The 19,235-nt window shown below is 44.9% G+C and overlaps 1 protein-coding gene across 1 annotated transcript in view; it reads right to left on the bottom strand.

Moving 5' to 3' along the window:
* Positions 1-18,809, bottom strand: part of DCBLD1 (discoidin, CUB and LCCL domain containing 1) — a 49,268-nt gene extending 30,459 nt beyond the window's left edge. The window contains exons 1-2 of the mRNA XM_075145728.1: positions 18,389-18,809; positions 1,798-2,010 (exon numbers count right to left, since the gene is read on the bottom strand). Of these exons, the coding sequence (XP_075001829.1) occupies positions 1,798-2,010; positions 18,389-18,809 (634 nt within the window). The remainder of the gene's footprint in view (positions 1-1,797; positions 2,011-18,388) is intronic.
* Between the last annotated feature and the right edge of the window lie 426 nt (positions 18,810-19,235).

Here is a 19,235-nt window from a genome sequence, read left to right as displayed (position 1 = left end):
CAGATGAACAAAATCTGCTAATTGTGCAGTTCGTTACTGAGAATGCAAATTATAGTCCACATGCATCAGACATTACCAATCAGGTCTGAAAATGGGTGTGGGAATACTTTAAAGAAATTCATTATGTGGAGCTGATTGCATAACACACAGGTATTCTGTGTTTATAGGCTGAATAATTGCAGGACTGAACTATGTGAAGATGTCTTCAGGCTGATGTGTAAGGAGCCAGAATTTCAATCAACATCCAAGTTTCATTTTTCACTTCAGAAAACAATATATTGATTTACCCTTGTTTCCTAGAAAAGCCTTTGATTAGAAATGTCAAGATAGCATCAATAAAAATTATTCAAAGATATGATAATGCAATACTAACCGCCTATCCCTTACTGCCAAGTACAGACAGACTGCTTCAGGTGAACACAACTCATCACTTACAGTTCTGAAATGAGGTAAACAACATAAAAAAATCCCAACACACACGAACAATAACGTTCCTTATGCCTCAAATCAAGCTCTACGCAAAGCTTAGCTATCAACATGTCACTGCCCACTCTTGGTGAAGGCTGTTTCAAAATGTAATACCTCCTTCATGAGAGCAATAATTACCTTTACCTTCGTTTGCGAGCAAGGTTGTAATACCTCACTTGATCTTATCTTACCAGATGAGTGATAGGCCTATCATGCTCATGAATGAAAGGCAATCATCCCTCCTTACTACTAAGGTATCTTATGAGCCCTGAGCTTAGGAGAACCACACACTTCACTGAGCCAAGCGATGAGCTGGGTGACCTGGAAAACCTGCAGCAGCTCTGTGTAGCTCATCTCTTCATCTTCGTCTTTTCCCATTGAATCCATTCTGCCTGTAAAGTCCAGTACAGCACAGCCTCAGCTGACCAAAGGGCTACAGCCCACTCCCAGCAGGCAAAATTTTACAAACTGGCGATGCGTTTATTTCTGCATTGTGGAAGTCCCTGCAGCCCCATGCCTCTGCCTGGATTTAAATCTGGCTTCTGAAAAAGGGCACACTGACTTGAAAATTGGGTTGACTCTTATAGAGAGAGCAGGTTAAAGTTTCAGCAACAACAGATTGGGAGAACCAATTTGAGGAAGGCCTCAGATTCTCCCTGGGGAGGATCCTGTTGTTGTTACGATTGTTCTAAATGCACACCTGTAGCATATTTACTCACTTATCTTCCTGTGCAAATCTCTTGCAGGAGTGCAGGCTGGCTGCATGTGTTCAATATCTACAAGTATTAAAGCCTGTACATTAGCAAAGGTTATCAGTGACTAGCAATAATAGCAATAATAAAGGTTATCTAGCTATAACCAACGAGCAATAATGAAGGTTATCTCCTCTCCCAGGTCTGAACTGCCTAGGAAATAGAGACATGCAGGATCGTTGATTCCAATTTTTCATCTCTTTTCTGTCTGGTTAGTGAGCCAGCTCTTCCCCTACCCGAGAAGGGTACAGGGCTGATATAGATCCACGTACTTGCTGTACTAAAGCTGTGATAGTACAGCTCCGCAGGTCTGAGGGCACAGCCCTCGGGGTGGATGTGCCAGAGCCGGGCACAAGCCCCCGTGGCCCCTCCGCAGTGCAGCATGGCAGCACCCCCAGCTTTGGCAGAACAACACACGGTGTGAGGGGCAATGGCCTCCCGCACTGAGAACGACATACCTGAATATGAAAAGGAGAAGGAAAGGACACAGGCCAACATTTCTTGCATTTTGCTGAGCTGGCTTTTGCTCACACTCTTACCAGTCCATGTATCGGCCATTGCCTTATCTTTTACATACCGTGCAATGTTGAAGAGCTCTGGATGGTAAGGTAGCTGGATTCGCATTTCTGTGATTCGATATCCAGGTCTCCAATTTTTAAGATCAGGCGTTTTCCCAGAGGCACTTGGATTTTCTTTTCACAAAGAGTGTAATTTGGGTACGTCCCAGGATAGTTCTTGGATGCCAGGGTCCCGCTGTCTTGATACATCACCGTGTGCCCACATCCATCCCCTGCAATAGGAGAAGAAACAAGGAAGAGAAACAAAACATATTCCTCAATAAAAAATGTGTAAGAAAAACTGGCCACATAATCGTGTCTCACGTGCACTTCCAGCTTTTAAAAAAGTATTTTGTAATACTTCACCTCAGCTATGCTGTTGTTGGAACATAGGTAACTAAAATAAATACAGTCATATTTCTCTTGTAAAGCCATAGAAAGGAGGGTTAGAAACACTCAGGAACTAAGATGTATTTAATAGTCCTGTACAGAGTCTCTCTGGCTTTCTGTTTTACAGCCAAATCCCACTGAAACCCTGAAGATGCAATCCACATGTAATAGGTAGGATCCTTCCTTAAACAGTTTTCTCCAAATTATCATTCCACATTTTATTTCCATAGAAAGAGCCATCAGGGAGAGGGTAACTGAATCGTACATGAAAGCACAGACATGATTTAACTACGTACTATGATGGACCTGACTCATCTTACTTTCCTGTTGGTTTTCTTGCGCCACTTGCACAACATAAAAAGCACAGGGGACAAGGAAAAGACACCAGAGGGACTTCAAAAGTGGGACATGCATCGTTAATGATACGCAGGCTACTTCCCGGTAGCATGCCTGGAGATGTAAGTGCTGCTGTCTCCTTGCTCAAGAGGTGAGGGTAGGCACCAGCAAAGTGTTTCTTCGTGGCGCCGTGTAGGAGCCAGCTCAGCTTTGGAGTCTTTCGTTGGTGGAGAGGCATCTGAGGAGCAGCTGCAGCAGAACGTATGACAACAGGAAAAGGCGCATGGAAATACATGGGGGGATGTGGGGACTGACATGGAAAACAGGAAGCATCCACAGAGGGGAAGGAAGCGGTATCAGATAAGAGACCTTGACTAGTAAAGGAAGCAATTTTTAGTGAGCTATTTAAAAGTGTACTAGTACATTAAAATTGATATATTAAAGCTTAAGCCATTTCATTCTGCTGAATCTTCCAAATAATGGAAACTATTGCAATAGTGGAACTAGTGCCATATGTACATGCATATAACAGGCAGTCCTCAGTTTTAGGTCAGTTGGGGCATAGGCACTCTTTACATATGAGTCTTGTATACTGTTTACCCTTTATCACTGCAAAATTGAAGTTAGTCCTAGAAGTGTTCATAAAATAAAGAATCCTGCAGAGCTGGGAATTCACAATGTTCACTTTAACTACCAAAAATTTTACTTTTGGGGATATTTTGGTTAAACTGTTTTGGTCTGTTCATTTTATTTACTTTCTGAATTTCCTTCCACAATTACTAGGAGGAACAAATTTAAGATTTGGTAAGATTATTTAAAGGTGAACAACTAGAAATGAAGTGTTGATAAAGAAATGTGCCATATTGGGGGCTGGGGAGAAAGTGGCATGCTGTGCGAAGATAAGCTCCAAGCTATCAAACTTTGACTCGTTACTATGTAATTACACTGCCATTTCATCCAACTCACTCAACTGTTTTTTCACAAGAACAGCATTTATTTTGAAGCTTTATCATTATTACTAGCTTTGTTCCCTGCTATTTAATTTTGTCGCAGGTTCATGCTTGGAATAGAGGTGAAGAGGAGACACAGATCCAAAATCGTATCACCATAAAACATATTAAATATTGTTTTTCAGGTCTCCTGGTTCACATCCTTTAAAAAACATCTGTTGTTCAAGTTTGTTATCCAAGCTCTATTGATTTCAGAATGCATAGGAATATACTCAAGATGAAAGGCAAACTGGCCTCTTGAGCGAATCATCTTTTTAATGGAAACTTTCTGCAGCAGGAATAAAAATATAAGAAGCAATACACTACATGAGCTATCAACTTTCTGAACCCAGAGAGGGGTCCACAGAGGTCCAGACAGCATAAAACCAGACCACCTCCAGCAGGACACAGCACAAACTTGCTGCCTGTGTAGCCGACTGCTGTGTAGTAAAAAAGAACTGCCCCTGGCCTTTAATTTAAACTGCATGTTTCTAACTGTAAGCATTTACTTTAGCTGGGCTGATAGAAATAAAGTAACCACAATCTGGAGCTTGGTTTGCAACTTATCCTTATTGGGAAAGAAAAGGGAAAACAAAAGGAAAAGTTACACAACCACAACAAAATGTCATAGGGATGAACTCCTTAAAATGAAAAGTCTAGTCTTCACATAGTCTTCCTCTTGCTGGGCTATGTTCTGGCTTGTGTCACCTCAGTACAATCCCGAGGATCCTTTGCGGTACAAAACTCTCCTCAAAAAGATTAAAAGACATCGGTATCATGGTAAGACCCTGACAACTGTCCAGGTCACAGAGCATTATACTTCTGCAGAAAGTGTACAGGCAAAACTGTGCACCAGAGACCTCAGCCTGCCATCCTCCTCTGTCGAGGTTATACGAGGTCTTGTTCCCAGGGAAACTCCTTTTTTTAAAATCTGCCTTTGAGTCAGCGTTAAAACATCTTTTGAGCTAAGAAAGCATAAATGCTATTTTCCGACTGTTCACTGGTGGAGCACGGTCATTCAAACACTCCTGCTGATGAGAGGCAAGCGCAGCATCATCCTGCACCTGTAATGTCCCTTGCTGCCTCTGTTCTGCCTGCCTGCCTCAAAGGAAAAGGTCATGACAAAAGCTTGTTCGCCACAAGAACCAAAGCAATGTCCAAAAAGTCAGACCAAATCCTAGTAACTATTGCTTCTTACAGAGAAGCCTGATTGCAGGTCTAAGTTTTGAGTTTCTCAGCAAGAGCAAAGAAAAATCTTACGCTGAAATTTGCTGGAAAATGCACCCTAGGGAAGGAGTCTGAAGGGAAAGTAGAATAAAACTCAGGATCTGATAATTCATGCAAAGAGAGATTCAATGACTACATGTAGTGAAAAACTTATAAATATAACCCCACTATATACTAAGGGCTCAGAAATGGAGGCAAATTGTAAGGAATTTAAAATGTACCCCTGTTCACATTTTCAAATGAAAAATGTGAACAATACTACTATTAGTTTTGTTCTTATCATTATTTTCCATGTGAAATTTTGATTTTCAGTAGAAATGTGTTGGCCAAACCTCAAATACATTGAGCTTAAAACACAACTGCATGTCCTTATGAAAACTATCATTTAAATACCTGATGTCGCATTGTTTTCTATAGGCACAACCCTTCTGGCTGGAAATATGTGTATTCAACCGGTCAGTTCAATGCAGGACTTCTTGCTAACACTAAATTTTCACTTAGCTTTACTTCTGAGAACCACTTTCTATCACCACATTTGGCAAGAAGCTGGCAGCCTTGCCTCAGATATCCAGGTTTCATCACTCCTCACTGGACGGGAGCAAAGCAAAATATTTGAGCACAAGGTATTCAGCAGCCAGAAAGTCTAAACATGCTTAGATTTAATAAAATCTCTCCTCAGCACCAGGAGTTACTAAAAGCACATCAAACATGCTTTCTGAGTTCCCACGGGCATTTGAACCAAGATCAAGACCGTGGTCTCTGGATCGCAGGCGCCTGCCCGTTGGCCTACGCTTAGGTTGTACCAAAGATCACACAGCGCTGGAATTAAGGCTGTTTACCACAGTTAAAAATAGTCCTCTGGAAATGGAAATAACTCCCCAAGAAGTGAGAACCACGACTGGCACCTTCTGCCGCAGCAGCAGGGCACGCTGCTTGCACCTTGCCCTCTCTCACACGGCGCTCACCGAGAGCAACACATGCGTGTAAAACCAAACCTGGGACCTCACCAGAAGACACCAGTGCATCTCCCCACGGAGAGGGCGAGAGGAGGTACCAGGTGGCTGGTGGGTAGCACATTTCCCATCCTCAGGCACATGCAGGATGAATGTGTGCAGGACAAGTTGAAGGAGTATCTGCAGGCAGCTGTGCTGGGCTGGGTCTGACCATGGCTGCTGACTCGTGGGCAGGAGGGCCCTCTCCAGGATTGCAGCTGCCCGGGAAGCATGTAGGTGATGAAATCAGTGCCCAGGAACAAGCTCTGGCCCCACGCCATGAGCTGCCCCAGACACAGCCCTTGACAGATACTGTGGCTTTAGCAAAACAGTGGTGGTCCCAGAAGCAGCAGAGTTAGAGATCTCTGAAAACGATGCTCGTTCCTTGAGGTATCCTCCTGCCACCCAAAACCACCTGGATGGGCTGAATCTCTCCTCCCGTCTCCTCCAAAGCCCAGTGCACAAGCCAAGCCCTGGCCTCTTACTCCTGCGCTCCCCGGGCTTTTCCACCCCTTGCTCACACGCACGAGTGGCTGCGCGCAGCACATCACCCTCTGAGTTAGGGAAGAGGCTACAGTTTTTCAAATAAGTGCTGTAAAAAGTTTCCATGTCCTGCACCTTTCACTAAACGTGTTTATACCACCAACTACAAAACGGTTACATAGCCTGATATCAAAGTACATTTTCAAAAGCATTGCTACAATATCCTGGCAGCAAAGAGCTGCCTTTTTCATCCTTCTGATTCACCCTCACTGAGCAATTAATAACGGAGAACTTGGACTTGCTCCAGTGCTAAATACGTGTTATACCTAGGCGTGCTCATGCACACAGCAGCGGCTCCCTGCCCTCTTCCACCCCGCCGTGCGAGCCCCTTCGGGCACCAGCATTTCTCTCTCGGCCTCTCTGACTACAGGCTCCCGCTACCTGCTGCCCCTCAGCTGCCGATCTCTTCCCACCGGGAAAAAGACTCCCAAAGCAACCTGATTCCCCTCTCTCCCTCGTCTCTCCCAATTTGACATCCTTTTGTACGCCCACCTTCATGGTGGTGCTCAGGGCAAGGTGTGCTCCCCCTACCCTGCGTGGAGGCCAGGGAGCAGAGCCGGCAGGGAGCTGCCAGCCTGTCCTTCTTCCTTCCCACTTCTCCTTCCCTTGAGAGGACAGAGCAGAAAACTGAGTTTGTATACCTAAATTTTGGATTCAGCCAAAAATCAGCATTTTCTGAAGAGCCACAGCTGCAAATGGACACAGCCAAAGCGAAGAAAACACCACTGAGTCGAGGGTACGGCCTTGCGAGTTCTGACGAGAAGCCCCACAAGGAGAAATCAGATTCGTCTCGTCTCTTTCCCTGAAGTAATAACTCCAGCTTATTAAAAGATACAATAATAACTGAGTCAAGAAGGAGTTCTGCACCTATATTTGAAAGAAGATTTGTTATGCATAAAAACAGATAAGTATCTAAAAAAAAAAATCAACTCTTTCCAGTCAAACCTGTGCCCTCCCTGCTCATGTGGGATAGGAGTAATGACCAGGGAAAAAACAAGTTTTTTGCCAGATGCCATCCAAATCCACCGGTGTGGTTTGACAACACTTTAGGTTTTCATACAGCTACTCTGACCTCCATCACTAACAGAATCGTGCACGCTGCAAACACGAACGGGTTTGTACCTTCACTTTTTTCTGAGGTGGTGGAGTAAAATCCAGCGCCAAGCGCTTCATCTCTCACCTCTCCGCTGCCAAACCTGGGTCGAGAGCATCAGCTCTTTACTGTGCCATTATAATGGAAGAGAGAGACCATCGTGCAACCGGGACCTAAACCCATCACTTCTCCAGAGAATGATAAAGATGTCAGACCTCTGGGCTTTTCCTGGCAGTGGGCTCAAGCAGGTAACAAAAATGAAGGGCAACATCGCGGGTCTGAGGCATCGCAGGGCAGGCGAGCACACCCAGTCCTCCTCCCCCCCTGCGCTGGGGCCCAGGCATCACGGGGGGCCGTCGGGGGGTGACCACGCATTTGGGGATTTCACAAACCACCAATTTCAGGGCAGATGCCATTTATGCCAGCTGAGCAGCTGGCTGAGCCCTGCATCTAAAGAAGTATATAAATCCACAGCAGTTTTCTTCAGAAGCCCAGCTTTACATTCTTCACAATATGTTGTGGATACAGCAAAAACTATTTTCAAATAATGAAAGAAACCACTGAAAATTAAGGCAAGTCTATAATCATCTGAAAAAACAGTGATGCAATCTTCCATGGCCTTTAAGTTAGTATTAGTATCTTTCCAAGGGAAGAAGTCCCCCACTTTGCAGTATGCCCTACTGCAAAAGGAAAAATAAACAGTGTGCAAACTTTTTCTTTGAATTACATTTTCATTTGTTTGACTCCATTAGGTTCCTGGGAAACATTTTAACCCCTGTGCTGCAGCAGTTCCTCAGGACACTATTTTTGCTGCCCAAGCTAACCAAGCAGTGGCTGGGAGGAGGGCTGAGAGGAGGAAGGGAAGGTAAAGCAGCAGAAGAAACAAAGGAACATTGTGGAGTGCTGATTTCGTTGCCCAAATTATTTACTTACCAACTTCAAAGGGATGCAAAAGGAGAAGGAGGTCAAATAAACCACAGCGTGTTTTTCCCTCCTCTTCACAGACATTATTTACTGTAATGTCCCTCTTAAAGTAGGAATGAGAAAGCAGCAAATGATCTCCAATTGGTTCCGCAGCGGTCCCATAAATCACAGATTCCCACCATGCGCCCAGCTGCGATCACCCCTCCAGCCATTCGGGCTGCGGCTGGGGGCTGGCTTTCCTCCCTGCAGCCAGCCTCAGGAGACGCTCTGCCTCGAACTTATAAGAAGTTACTTTGGTAACCAGTTGGATCGCCATCATCAAGTATAGAAAAAAATCCCTGACAAGCATTCTAAGTGTCTTATCTAGCAAAGTAGCTTACATCTGTACTACCATTTTTCAAAGTTAAAGAGTTTTTTAGCAATTGCAGGCACAGCCATATGGCAGTAGCCCGGGAATTCTTTCCAGCTGTGCTGACCTACATGGCAGTGACTTCGCTGGATTGCCACAACCAACCTGGGCAGCCTTTACTACCCTAGAAACCTCCCACATTTGCAGAAGTTTGCAAAGACAAAAACCTAGCGAGATCTGAGATTTTATTTATTTAGCTGCTAGAATGCCAAAAGAAAGCAGAAATCTCCATACAAGCAACTTCCTCCATCAACAAGAAGCCATGTTCCACTGAAAAGGGAACTTTACACTCAGCATTCAGGTTTGCAACCTTAACAAGTAGTAGAGTAAGTCTTACTTAAACTAACACAAATGTGAACCAGAAACTCACACACTGAAACTTCTCCAGTTTCACTGCACCCATAAAGCCTTGATTAATTTTGCTGCTTAATCAAATAACCTTCTGGAGAGCAACCATCTCATCTGCATATACATCTTAGGGACTTGTGTCAGGATGAAACCTAACACTACCTGGCTACATTTATGCATGAGATCTCAGTGACAAGACGATTCAGATTATCGTAGAAAGCACAGTGCCAAAAGGAGAGAACAGCAGCTACAGCCTGGTAGTCCCTTTGCTATGAATTATTTATGAGGACACAGGATTAAGAAACTGCTGCATTCTGTAAAGAACAAGATCCTGCAACATGTAAAAGGCAAGGTTTACACAAAAATGTAAATAGCATCATACATTTTTCTTGCTTTGCTTCTATTAAATACGCAAAGAGTAGCAAACTATGTTTGCCTTTGCTTTTCAGGATCACTATCTGGTTCCGTCACAATCTATGAAAGACAGACAGTACCGGAGTACATGGCAAAAATAAGTATGTTTTAGTCACTGCTTCCAGGACTTAGGCAGTATACCCAAATGTAGTCCTCCAGAGAAGCAAGTTTCAGCACTGGAATTTGCTTTTCAGCACTCTAAATACAGCACTCTCGAGCTTGTGGGTGTGAGAAAAATTCTATGCCTTTTTAACTGCTGCAACAAAAGAGATTTGTACTTTTAAATTTATTTATTTATTTCCCGCATAGCTACCTTTAATATTTGCCAATGCTTTTCTTTTATGGAGGTGGCATTTTGCTGTGATTGACCACCTCAACATTTTATTGGTCTGTGTGTTTTTGGAAACAGATATGAGAACAGAGCTACACATGTATGGAAATTTCAGAGGAATCTTAAGTGTAGGGTCCCCTTTTTGCAAAAGGGAAGTTGATTTTTTGTTTTCTAACGAATACCTGCCTACTTTAAGATACATGTCCACATTACACCCCTCAATTGCAGAGAAGGCACCAAGAAGTTCATTCCCAAGCACTTGTGGTAACTGCATGCTCAGAAGAAACTTTGAAGGACCGTAAATAAATAGGAAGATGGTTGTGCTCCTCCACCAGCCACCCACGTAGAGTAACTCAGGACCCTGGTGAAGCTTCAGTGCTATAAAGGTTATGGGGAAAAAATATCCCACAGATAGAGGTTTCTTCCCTGTCCCTCTGCCCACAGCATCCCAGTAATGTGGCAGGGATATGGGGCCACAGCGGGAGATGGAGCCCCCTCCCACCCCATGCTGGGCTCCCCCTGGGTTGGGGGGGACATTGTGCCATTAGGGCATCTCCTCTGATTCTGCTGATTTGGGGCAAACAGGCAGTTGGATTTGTATTAAGGGCTTTTCAGGCGAAATAGGAAATGCTAATCTTAACTGAGAGACATATCATATATATGCAAATCATTTGCTCTACTTTCTCCATCTGTTTTTTTCCCAGGTTTTTCTCTTTGCTATGCTTTACTGGAGATTAACTTACAGTACATTGCACCGAATTTGGACTGTGTGGGAAACATATGCTGCAAGCTCAGGGCCAGACTTGAATATTGGGTTGCACAGGAATAGGAATATTCACAGCAATGTAAAGGACTGACAAACCCACAGGGATGGGAAATTCAGAGACACCAGGGTAAGGAGAAGCTGAAGCAGAGCTGTTCCAGTTACAGTAGCAGGTGGGAAGGCAAGATTTCAAAACAGCTTTAATTTGGGTAAGAGGAAATTACTGAAACCACCACCACACTTTTTTTAATGTTGTCGTGGTTTAACCCCAGCCGGCAACTAAGCCCCACACAGCCACTTGCTCACTCCCCTCACAGTGGGATGGGGGACAGAATCAGAAGGGTCAAAGTGAGCAAACCCGTGGGTTGGATAAAGACAGTTTGATAGGGAAAGAAAAAGCCGCACATGCAAGCAAAGCAAAATAAGGAATTAATTCACTACTTCCCATCAGAAGGCAGGTGTTCAGCCATCTCCAGGAAAGCAGGGCTCCATCACGCGTAACGGTTACTTGGGAAGACAAACGCCAACACTCCGAACAATCCCCCCTTCCTCCTTCTTCCCCCAGCTTTATGTGCTGAGCATGACGTCATATGGTATGGGATATCCCTTTGGTCAGTTGGGGTCAGCTGTCCCGGCTGTGTCCCCTCCCAGCTTCTTGTGCACCCCCAGCCTGCTTGCTGGTGGGGTGGGGTGAGGAACAGAAAAGGCCTTGACTCTGTGTCAGCACTGCTCAGCAGTAACGAGAACATCCCTGAGTTATCAACGCTGTTTTCAGCAGAAATCCAAAACACAGCCCCATACTAGCTACTGTGAAGAAAATTAACTCTATCCCAGCCAAAACCAACACAAACATAATCCCCTTGTTAGTGTGATACAAGTCGAGCAAGATTGACAGTTATCAATGATGAAGGGTGGTCTTTTTTCTTGAAATCAAACCTGTCCCAGCTTACTTGAAAAAATCACATTCACATTTTTTACCTGTATGCCTAGGTGGAATATGTGATTTGTTAGTAAGAAAGGAGAACAGAAAGCACACCACTTTTCTCAAAGCAAATTATGCGAACCCCCCATTATCCCCAAGGTATAAATTAACAAATATCTCAAGAGAAAATTAATTGGTTTGTGATGGAAACAATAATTGCCATTTATTAGCAAGACGCAATTTTCTGTTTTGCCTTTTGACTCAGTAAACTCAACTTCCAGGAGACTAGCTATTTCCTCCATGGTTATTGCAATCTAACAAGAAGCGGTTCCTTACAACTCCAGTAGAAATGGAAGGAAAAATTAACTGAAATAAGATGAAGATAGGGCCAAAGAGCTACATCAGGCTTCTGACCTGCAGCACTGAAAGCAATAAATGCCTTTTTTCAGTATTCTTATATGACCAGCCTGCCTGATACTCGTCATCAGGGTATTACCCAGAACAGTATGCTCAGAGGCTGCGTAAACCAGGAAATTTTGTGATCTCTCTGGTTCATTGTGGTGACATATAGTTGCTGTGAAAGATATTTGAAATTAAAAAAATAGAAAGGAAAGCAGCCACACCATTACTTAAGTACTACAGTGTTGGCTGTGGCACTGTATATGATCCAAGTGTCATTTCTGTGTCTTCTGTGACACGTTAATATGAGACTGCATAGAAGGTATTTGCAAATGGATGTGAAAAATAGCGCAAAAGAGAATGTCTTATGCCACTCTGTGTACACCACTTATACTGAAACTCCATAATTTCATTTTATTTGACTGGATTTTTTGATTGGCAGTAGTATCAAACAATCATGTTCTCAAGTTTTGAAACAGCGTGCAGCAGAAAGGTCTGAAGAGTTTTTCACTCATCTCAAGAGCGAATAGCTCAGTGTAACTGCTCAATTTATTTTGATGCAATATTATTTTGCTTTCCACCTAGAGAACACAGGGACTGAATTTCATCTAAAAAAATAGCAGATTCATTTTCAAAACACAAGCATTAGCACTTGTTGAAAATCAGTATGTTGTGAGTTACCTGTTTTAAGGACCATGAGTTTAACTATGCCCTTCTGTCTGTGACAATATTAATAGATCAACAAGTGCTGACTCCTCCTTGGGTTTGAAAATGTTACCACTTACAACCACCCAAGTGCACATCGCACATGGCACAATTACGGCTTATCTATTGAAATTCTGTTTTAAAGCCTTCAGCTCTATGGCTCCCAGGCATTTCAACTTCAATCCCCCTGTACCGTGCTGGCACAAGAAACATGGGATGATACAAACCCCTGGCCTTGGTAAGTGGAGACAACAGGGAGGGCAACAGCTCTGGCATTAGCTATGGACCTTGCTGCCAAAGCCTCCTGGTGGAGAGGGACTCGCAGGATTCTTGAATTTATTTTACAGGTTAAAATATATTTTTTCATACTCGGAGGACAAAATAGACTTTTTTTGTTACAAGCTCATTTTACAAATGAAGCATAGCTGACTGTTAAGTCAAAGCAACCCACCAACACAGAACTGGTGTGGCACCAGAGCAAATACAAGTCAGTAGTTTCGGGCAGATGCCACACATCCCCCTTCTGCGCAGTTACCGCAGCTGCAACAACAAGGCTCAGGCACGTAACAAAGCCATTCTGTTCGGATGGGTGAAGAAATCCACCTATGTTTCCAGTGTTTTGTGGTCTCTCCTACTACACCATAAAGAAAAGTTTTGTTTGATTTCTGACAGGACACACGGGCCTTTGTATAACATGAGGGATTGCATCCAGAATTCCCCATGTGTTTTTGTAATTTGAAATAAAACAAATAAACACAATTTTTATTCAGTAGACATGAACATCTGGAAGATGACATCAACATGACTTCAACTTTAATGTCAAAGCGTTAGACTGAAATCCAATATCGTTGAACAATTTGTGGTGGAAGTGCCAGAAACTTGAACATCACAGATTAAAACTGTGATAGAAACAAGGTTTCTGCAGCAGCTGAGGAAAGAAACAACATTTTAGAGCTTTACTACATGCCTGATGAACATTATTGTAATTACAGTAGCAACTTGAACCTAAATGTGTGATACTACATATCAAAATGAAGACCTTGGTCTTGTAGGAGGCCTTGGGGCTGTGTTTCTAGCCTTGCCCTGCTCTGCTTTCCCCATTTATTCTCTTGTCCGTCTTTATGGTGCTTGAAAACACCTTTACTGAAGCTCTTTGGAGATGGGCAACGAGATCGCAGCCTGGGCACCCTCGTCCTTCCCTCTGCCTACGTAGAGGAGCAGCGCGGAGCTGCCACACAGGCAGCTGCTGCCACCAGACTGCAACCCCATCCCATCGGGGAAACGGGAATAATGAGTAAATCCTGCTCAGGGGGGACGAGGAAGTCCCACCACCACCAAACTAAGCCTTCACATCTTGGAAGGAAACTCCCAAGAGGCAGGTCCTGGCTCTGTCAAAAGAAGAGACAGGGAGAGAGGGAATGAAAGACCAAAGTGTTTCCTCCACCTAACACTCTCAGCTCCCAGGCTTAATTATACAGGATCAACAATCCTAACCATAACTACTGGCAGTCTCTCTATGTGCAAGCGTCCAGCCAACCTCAAAAATATGTGTTTAGCACTCACACAATTTTCACAGACAAAAATCAGTTTAATTAGATAGTTCATAATTTATTCTGAAAGCAAAAATTAAGATATCTGTATACTCTTAAAACTAGTCAAACTACTATCCTTTTTTATTTAAACATCACTAGTAGATTGTCCCAGTTTGAAGTTTCCTACTCCCAGTTGTAAAGCTAATTAAACCTTTTGGGGAAGTTGCGTGCTCATTCTTATGCATTGCTATTAAGATTTTTTATTGCAGATAGTTGGGATCCAATGCCATTCCACTGAATCCAGTCAGAATGATTTTATTTTGATTTTGTCTGGCTTGTTTTATTCTTAGCAGATGGTGCAAACCCATGTGTTGATGAGTACATGCCACAGGAGAGCATCTGATATGATACAGCTGGCCCCAAACTACAGCGATGTCTATGCTGAGGACTTCAGTGCCTGCCACCACTCAGGACCACACTTCTTGGCATGGTGTGTTAGCTCAGAGGGGCTTTCAAAACTACACTGCTTCTGGTACCTAAAATGGCTTTGAGAAGGTACCTTAGGAATCTCTATACAGTAGAATAAGCATCCTCAAAGTCAGTGTTTTTCAAACTAATTTTTACTGTGCTACACATGTAGCTCAAGTGGACTAAAGGTGACACAGTTTTGATAAATATAAATGGATATATTTTGCATATGCAAATCAACAAATAATTTGCATGAAATATGATTCAACAGCCATGCATGTTATGTGCATGTGCACGTAACAACTTTCCCAAGCCATCTTTCTCTCCCTCCTTTCTCAGTGAGACTCCCAGTGGCCTCCCTGTCTCTGATTTTGTTTGAAATATGTTCCCTTATAACCTAAAGAGAAGTACATATAAAGGGCTTAGAGCTATTTACAGCAAAGTCCGTGTGACTGCAAACATTGCAGTTTTCATGTGGTGGGTACACGCATTGCTTATGAACTGCAACCGGAAAACTGTTGGTTCCCTCTTTAGTGATTCTAGTCAGCATCCACAAGGCAAGATAGAGGGAGCCAAGGAAGGAAGCAGACATAAGGACGAAACGCAAACAAACTGAACATTTACCAATCGCTTATATTCAGAAACTGGAGGGGGGAGGTACAAGAAAGATTAATCTCTATCTGCATTTCAAACTGCTGGAAATGGGCGTGCAAAGTGGATTAGCATGATCACACCAATATTCTTTGGTACAGATTTTGTACAAGCCCCTGAGAACACGCATAATCTCTCATAGTTACTGCGTATGCTGTTGTCACGTTAAATAACAGCCTTGCCTCAAAATGTTTAAAAGTCTACTGCCCATCAATTCTTTCAACTGGGCATTGGGCGCAACTGTCAACAGACTCAGGAATACTACAAGCAGAGTTCACGTTCGGATGCTGATCTGCAAATCCCACATGAACTAGTTCCATTGCTGTGCTTTATTTGAAGTGAAAATAAATGAGCTGCAGCAAGAGCAGTGGCTTAAATCTTGTTCTTAATAGAGTAAAATCCCCATTCCTCTTATGCCTTCCCACAAACAACCAACCCCCAGGTCAGTTTTAAGTCCTACTGGCCAGAAATGTAACAGAAGATGACTCAAAACTCTGAGAAGAAAGACTCAGATTCAACTCTGATTTCTGCTGCCCAGAATTACATGGTTCAAGGTCTTGCTCAATGAGACCAGAAGAAACAACAGAGAACGGTGAAAGGCAAACATAATGTGTTCAGGTTTGCCTTCCTTCTGCCTTGGGTTCAAATCATTGGAAGGAGATTTTGAGAAGAGATACCAGGTCAGGCATGGCTGTGTGAGGTTGGCAGGTGGGGAACAAGATATGTTTTGTAGTTGTCAGCAAAGAACTGGCAATTGAAACCACAAGAGAAGTTAAGATCAGCGTACAGCAGAATAAAAAGGGAAAAGAAGAACCTTTTATTATAAACCCCAAAGCTGTTTATTACTCATGGACAGTCATAGATGTGGTATTTGTCCCCAGGTGAGACCTACTAAGCTTATAAATATGTTTTAATTAAAATTAGTTCTCTAAACGCTCAGCCTTTCCTATCATCATTCTATGAACAACAAAATTCCATGTTTCATAGATGTCCTCGGACAACACACAAGTTTAACATATTTTCAAGAGCAGAAAAAGAGCTGACATCTGGGCTCTGCACAGTCACACTCAGATACGAGCCATGCTATGAAGTAACCAAGTCACAGTGAAAAAAGAGGCCTTTCCTTAATTTAAAACTTAAGTAAGAGAACAGAAGCTATAACAGCAGCTTCATCCTTGTTCTGTAGCATCCCTTAGGAAAAATTGAAGAGGAAGGTGAGCTGGTTGTGAAAAAAAGCAGGTTGCGCAGCCAGCTCATGAGAAGCCAGAAAAATGTACTACTTTATTTTTAAAAATGAGTATTTTTAAATCAATATATTTAAACCAGCGCATCCTTCTTTGAACCAGCTGGTGGGAGACACCAGTGGTGACAAGATGCAGAATTAGCTGAAACTCAAGCCTGATTCACTCTGGCACTTCTCGTGCTCCATTACAACTTTTAAATCAAGTCAAGAAGCTTGTGTAACAGGAAGTTTGTATCCACTTATCCTTATCTCCTTTCTCCACTGGTGTGACTTTAGAACACTTAGCCACTAATTTATAGGGTAATATCAATAAACCAACAAATAGAATAACTGCCCCCTGAGGAGAAAAGACAGACAGGGGTCAAAACCTCTTGTGCTTTCTAGACACTGGACAGACTATCTTGTAAATTTGAGTTTGGTCCAAAGAGAACCAGGTAAAATATTCCTTCGTGTTTTCATGCTGTTGGTTTGATGGTAGAGATATTTTGAACACAAATAAAACATAAGTGCCTTTACCAATTAATTTGGGAATACAGACAAGGTATAGGATTCATACTTACTGCTTCCTGTCACTTTATGCACTAAAACCCCCAGAAATCCCAGCAAACTTAACTATTTCAACTGACTCTCCAAATGACTTTCTCCTTGATGTCATCATGTGTGAGACAAACATTGGTGAAAGAAGAAACAAACAAAACCAAAACACTGATGAAAAGAGGGGACTGAGGGAATTTTTTTTCCTGCATACATGTTTCTTGGAGCATATAAAATTGGAGTCTCAAAATGGGGAAACATATTGAGGACAGAATAGCAAAGCTTCAAGGGAAAAAGGATACCGCATGAAGCCGACAAGTGGAAAGGCCACACAACTCATACCAAATTTTCCCTTCTGTGGAGATCCGTATCAGGAATCTCCGGTAATAGGAAGTTATGGGAAAAACAGGTATAAATCAGCCAAAGTACTTTGTACCACGGCCTGGATGCAATGCTAATGCACAGCGCTGGGTTTTGGAATTTGCAGCCAAGTTGGAACCATGGGGACTATTAATTTATCTGGATGCATTGTCGAGCTCATTATGATGCTTAATTTCCAGTGTTAACTATTTTACCAGCAGCTGTCAGTGAACTTTTCTAAGATGGATGCATCAGGCCATGCAATGCCACAGCCATAAGGTTGCAACTTCTCAGTAGAAGTCACCTGTACTTATAATTTACACAGGAAGCTTCACCGTGAGCTGCATAAAAACACAAGGTAAAGAGAATAGTACCTGGGCACTCATTTTAGCAAACTGCAGTATCACCAAAGGGCTTGCAAGGTCCCCTTGAGATTCCTACGGAACTTTGTCCCGGCACATGTAAGGGCATTTCTCTTTCTCAGCGAGGCAGTAGGCGAGCAGACCTGCCTGTATCTACCTGTGGGACAGGGGCTGCCGGCCCCGGCCCCAGCCCCGGCCCCGGCCGGAGCAGAAGAGGTGCTGCCAGTGGCCGAGCGCCGGCCGCCGCGTCCGGGGCTCCCGCCGGGGCTGATGAGGCGCGGCCGGAGCCAGGCGCCCAGGTGGCAGCGGGAACCGCCGGAGCCGCTCCCTGCCTCCTGCCTGCAACTTGCCGGAGACTTTTCTCCACTTATTTGATTTTAAAAAAAAAACAAAAAAAAGTCCCAAATAACGACAGATTAAGAAAGCCGTAGTATACATATACCGTAAGGCCGGTTACCACTTTAATCTCGCAGCCACTCAGGCACGGGGATAAACCCGGCCAGGATTAACCAGGTCAACTATATACAGCCCCGCGAGCAGCTCAGGCTGCGATCCCGCGGAGCAACGAGGCGAGGACGGCGGGGACCCCCCCAGCACCCCGCCGCTCGCCCCCAGCGCGGGGTGGACCCCCCCGGGGGCCGTTCCTGTTGGACCCCCTCCCCGCCCCCGGACTCACCCAGCTTCTCCGCCCGCAGCCAGAGCGGGGCCGAGGCTCCGAGCAGCAGCGAGAGCAGCAGCGAGGGGGCGGCCCGCGCCCTCCCGGCAGGGCCCATGGCTCCGGCTCTCGGCGGGGCGGGCAAGGCACAACTTCCCCACTTCCCTCCTGCTCCTTTCTCTTCCTCTCCTCTTCCTCCTCCTCCTCGCCGGGGCGGCTCGGGGGCCAGCCCGCGCTCCCGCGGAGGGGGGCGGCCGCTCCCCGGCATCCTTCCCCCCCCCGCAGGTGTTTCTGCGGAGGCGGAGAAGGGGCCGTGCGGGGCTGCCTCTGGCCCCGCTCCCCGCCGGTGGCCGGGCTGCAGCGCGGCCGCCTCCCGCCTCCCCAGCCCGGGGCTGGGGGTGGAGAAAGGAAGCGGGAGAAAGGGAAGCGCCACTGCTCCCATTGGGCTGCAGCGCGGGGTATCTCCTCCTCCTGCCGTAGACCGAGGGGCCGGCTCGGCCCAGCCGCCCCCTCCTCCTCCCTCCCTCCCCCCTCCCTTCCCCTCCCCTGGTGCTGCGTCTCCCACCCGCCGCTGCTCTGGGGTGCTGCACCGGGGCCGGGGGGCTCCCCACGGTTGGGGTGCTCCCCGCTGCGCTGCGGGCCGGGAGGTTACCCCACACCCGCGCAGCCCCGAGCATCGCCTGCGAGCCCCAGAAGTTGGCAGGCCATATATATGCATATATACACATACACACATGTACCTACACGCATATTTTTAAGCAAACAGGATTATTTTGCCGATGCAGGCTAATTCCCAGGCGGCGCTCCCGCTGCCACAGCGAGAAGGGGCGCGGTGGGGTGCGCGGGGACGCCGCGGAGTGCCTGTGTG

This window comes from Calonectris borealis, chromosome 3 (genome assembly GCF_964195595.1).
Source record: "Calonectris borealis chromosome 3, bCalBor7.hap1.2, whole genome shotgun sequence".
Taxonomy (NCBI): Eukaryota; Metazoa; Chordata; class Aves; order Procellariiformes; family Procellariidae; genus Calonectris; species Calonectris borealis.
This window is presented reverse-complemented; position numbering and strand designations above follow the sequence as displayed.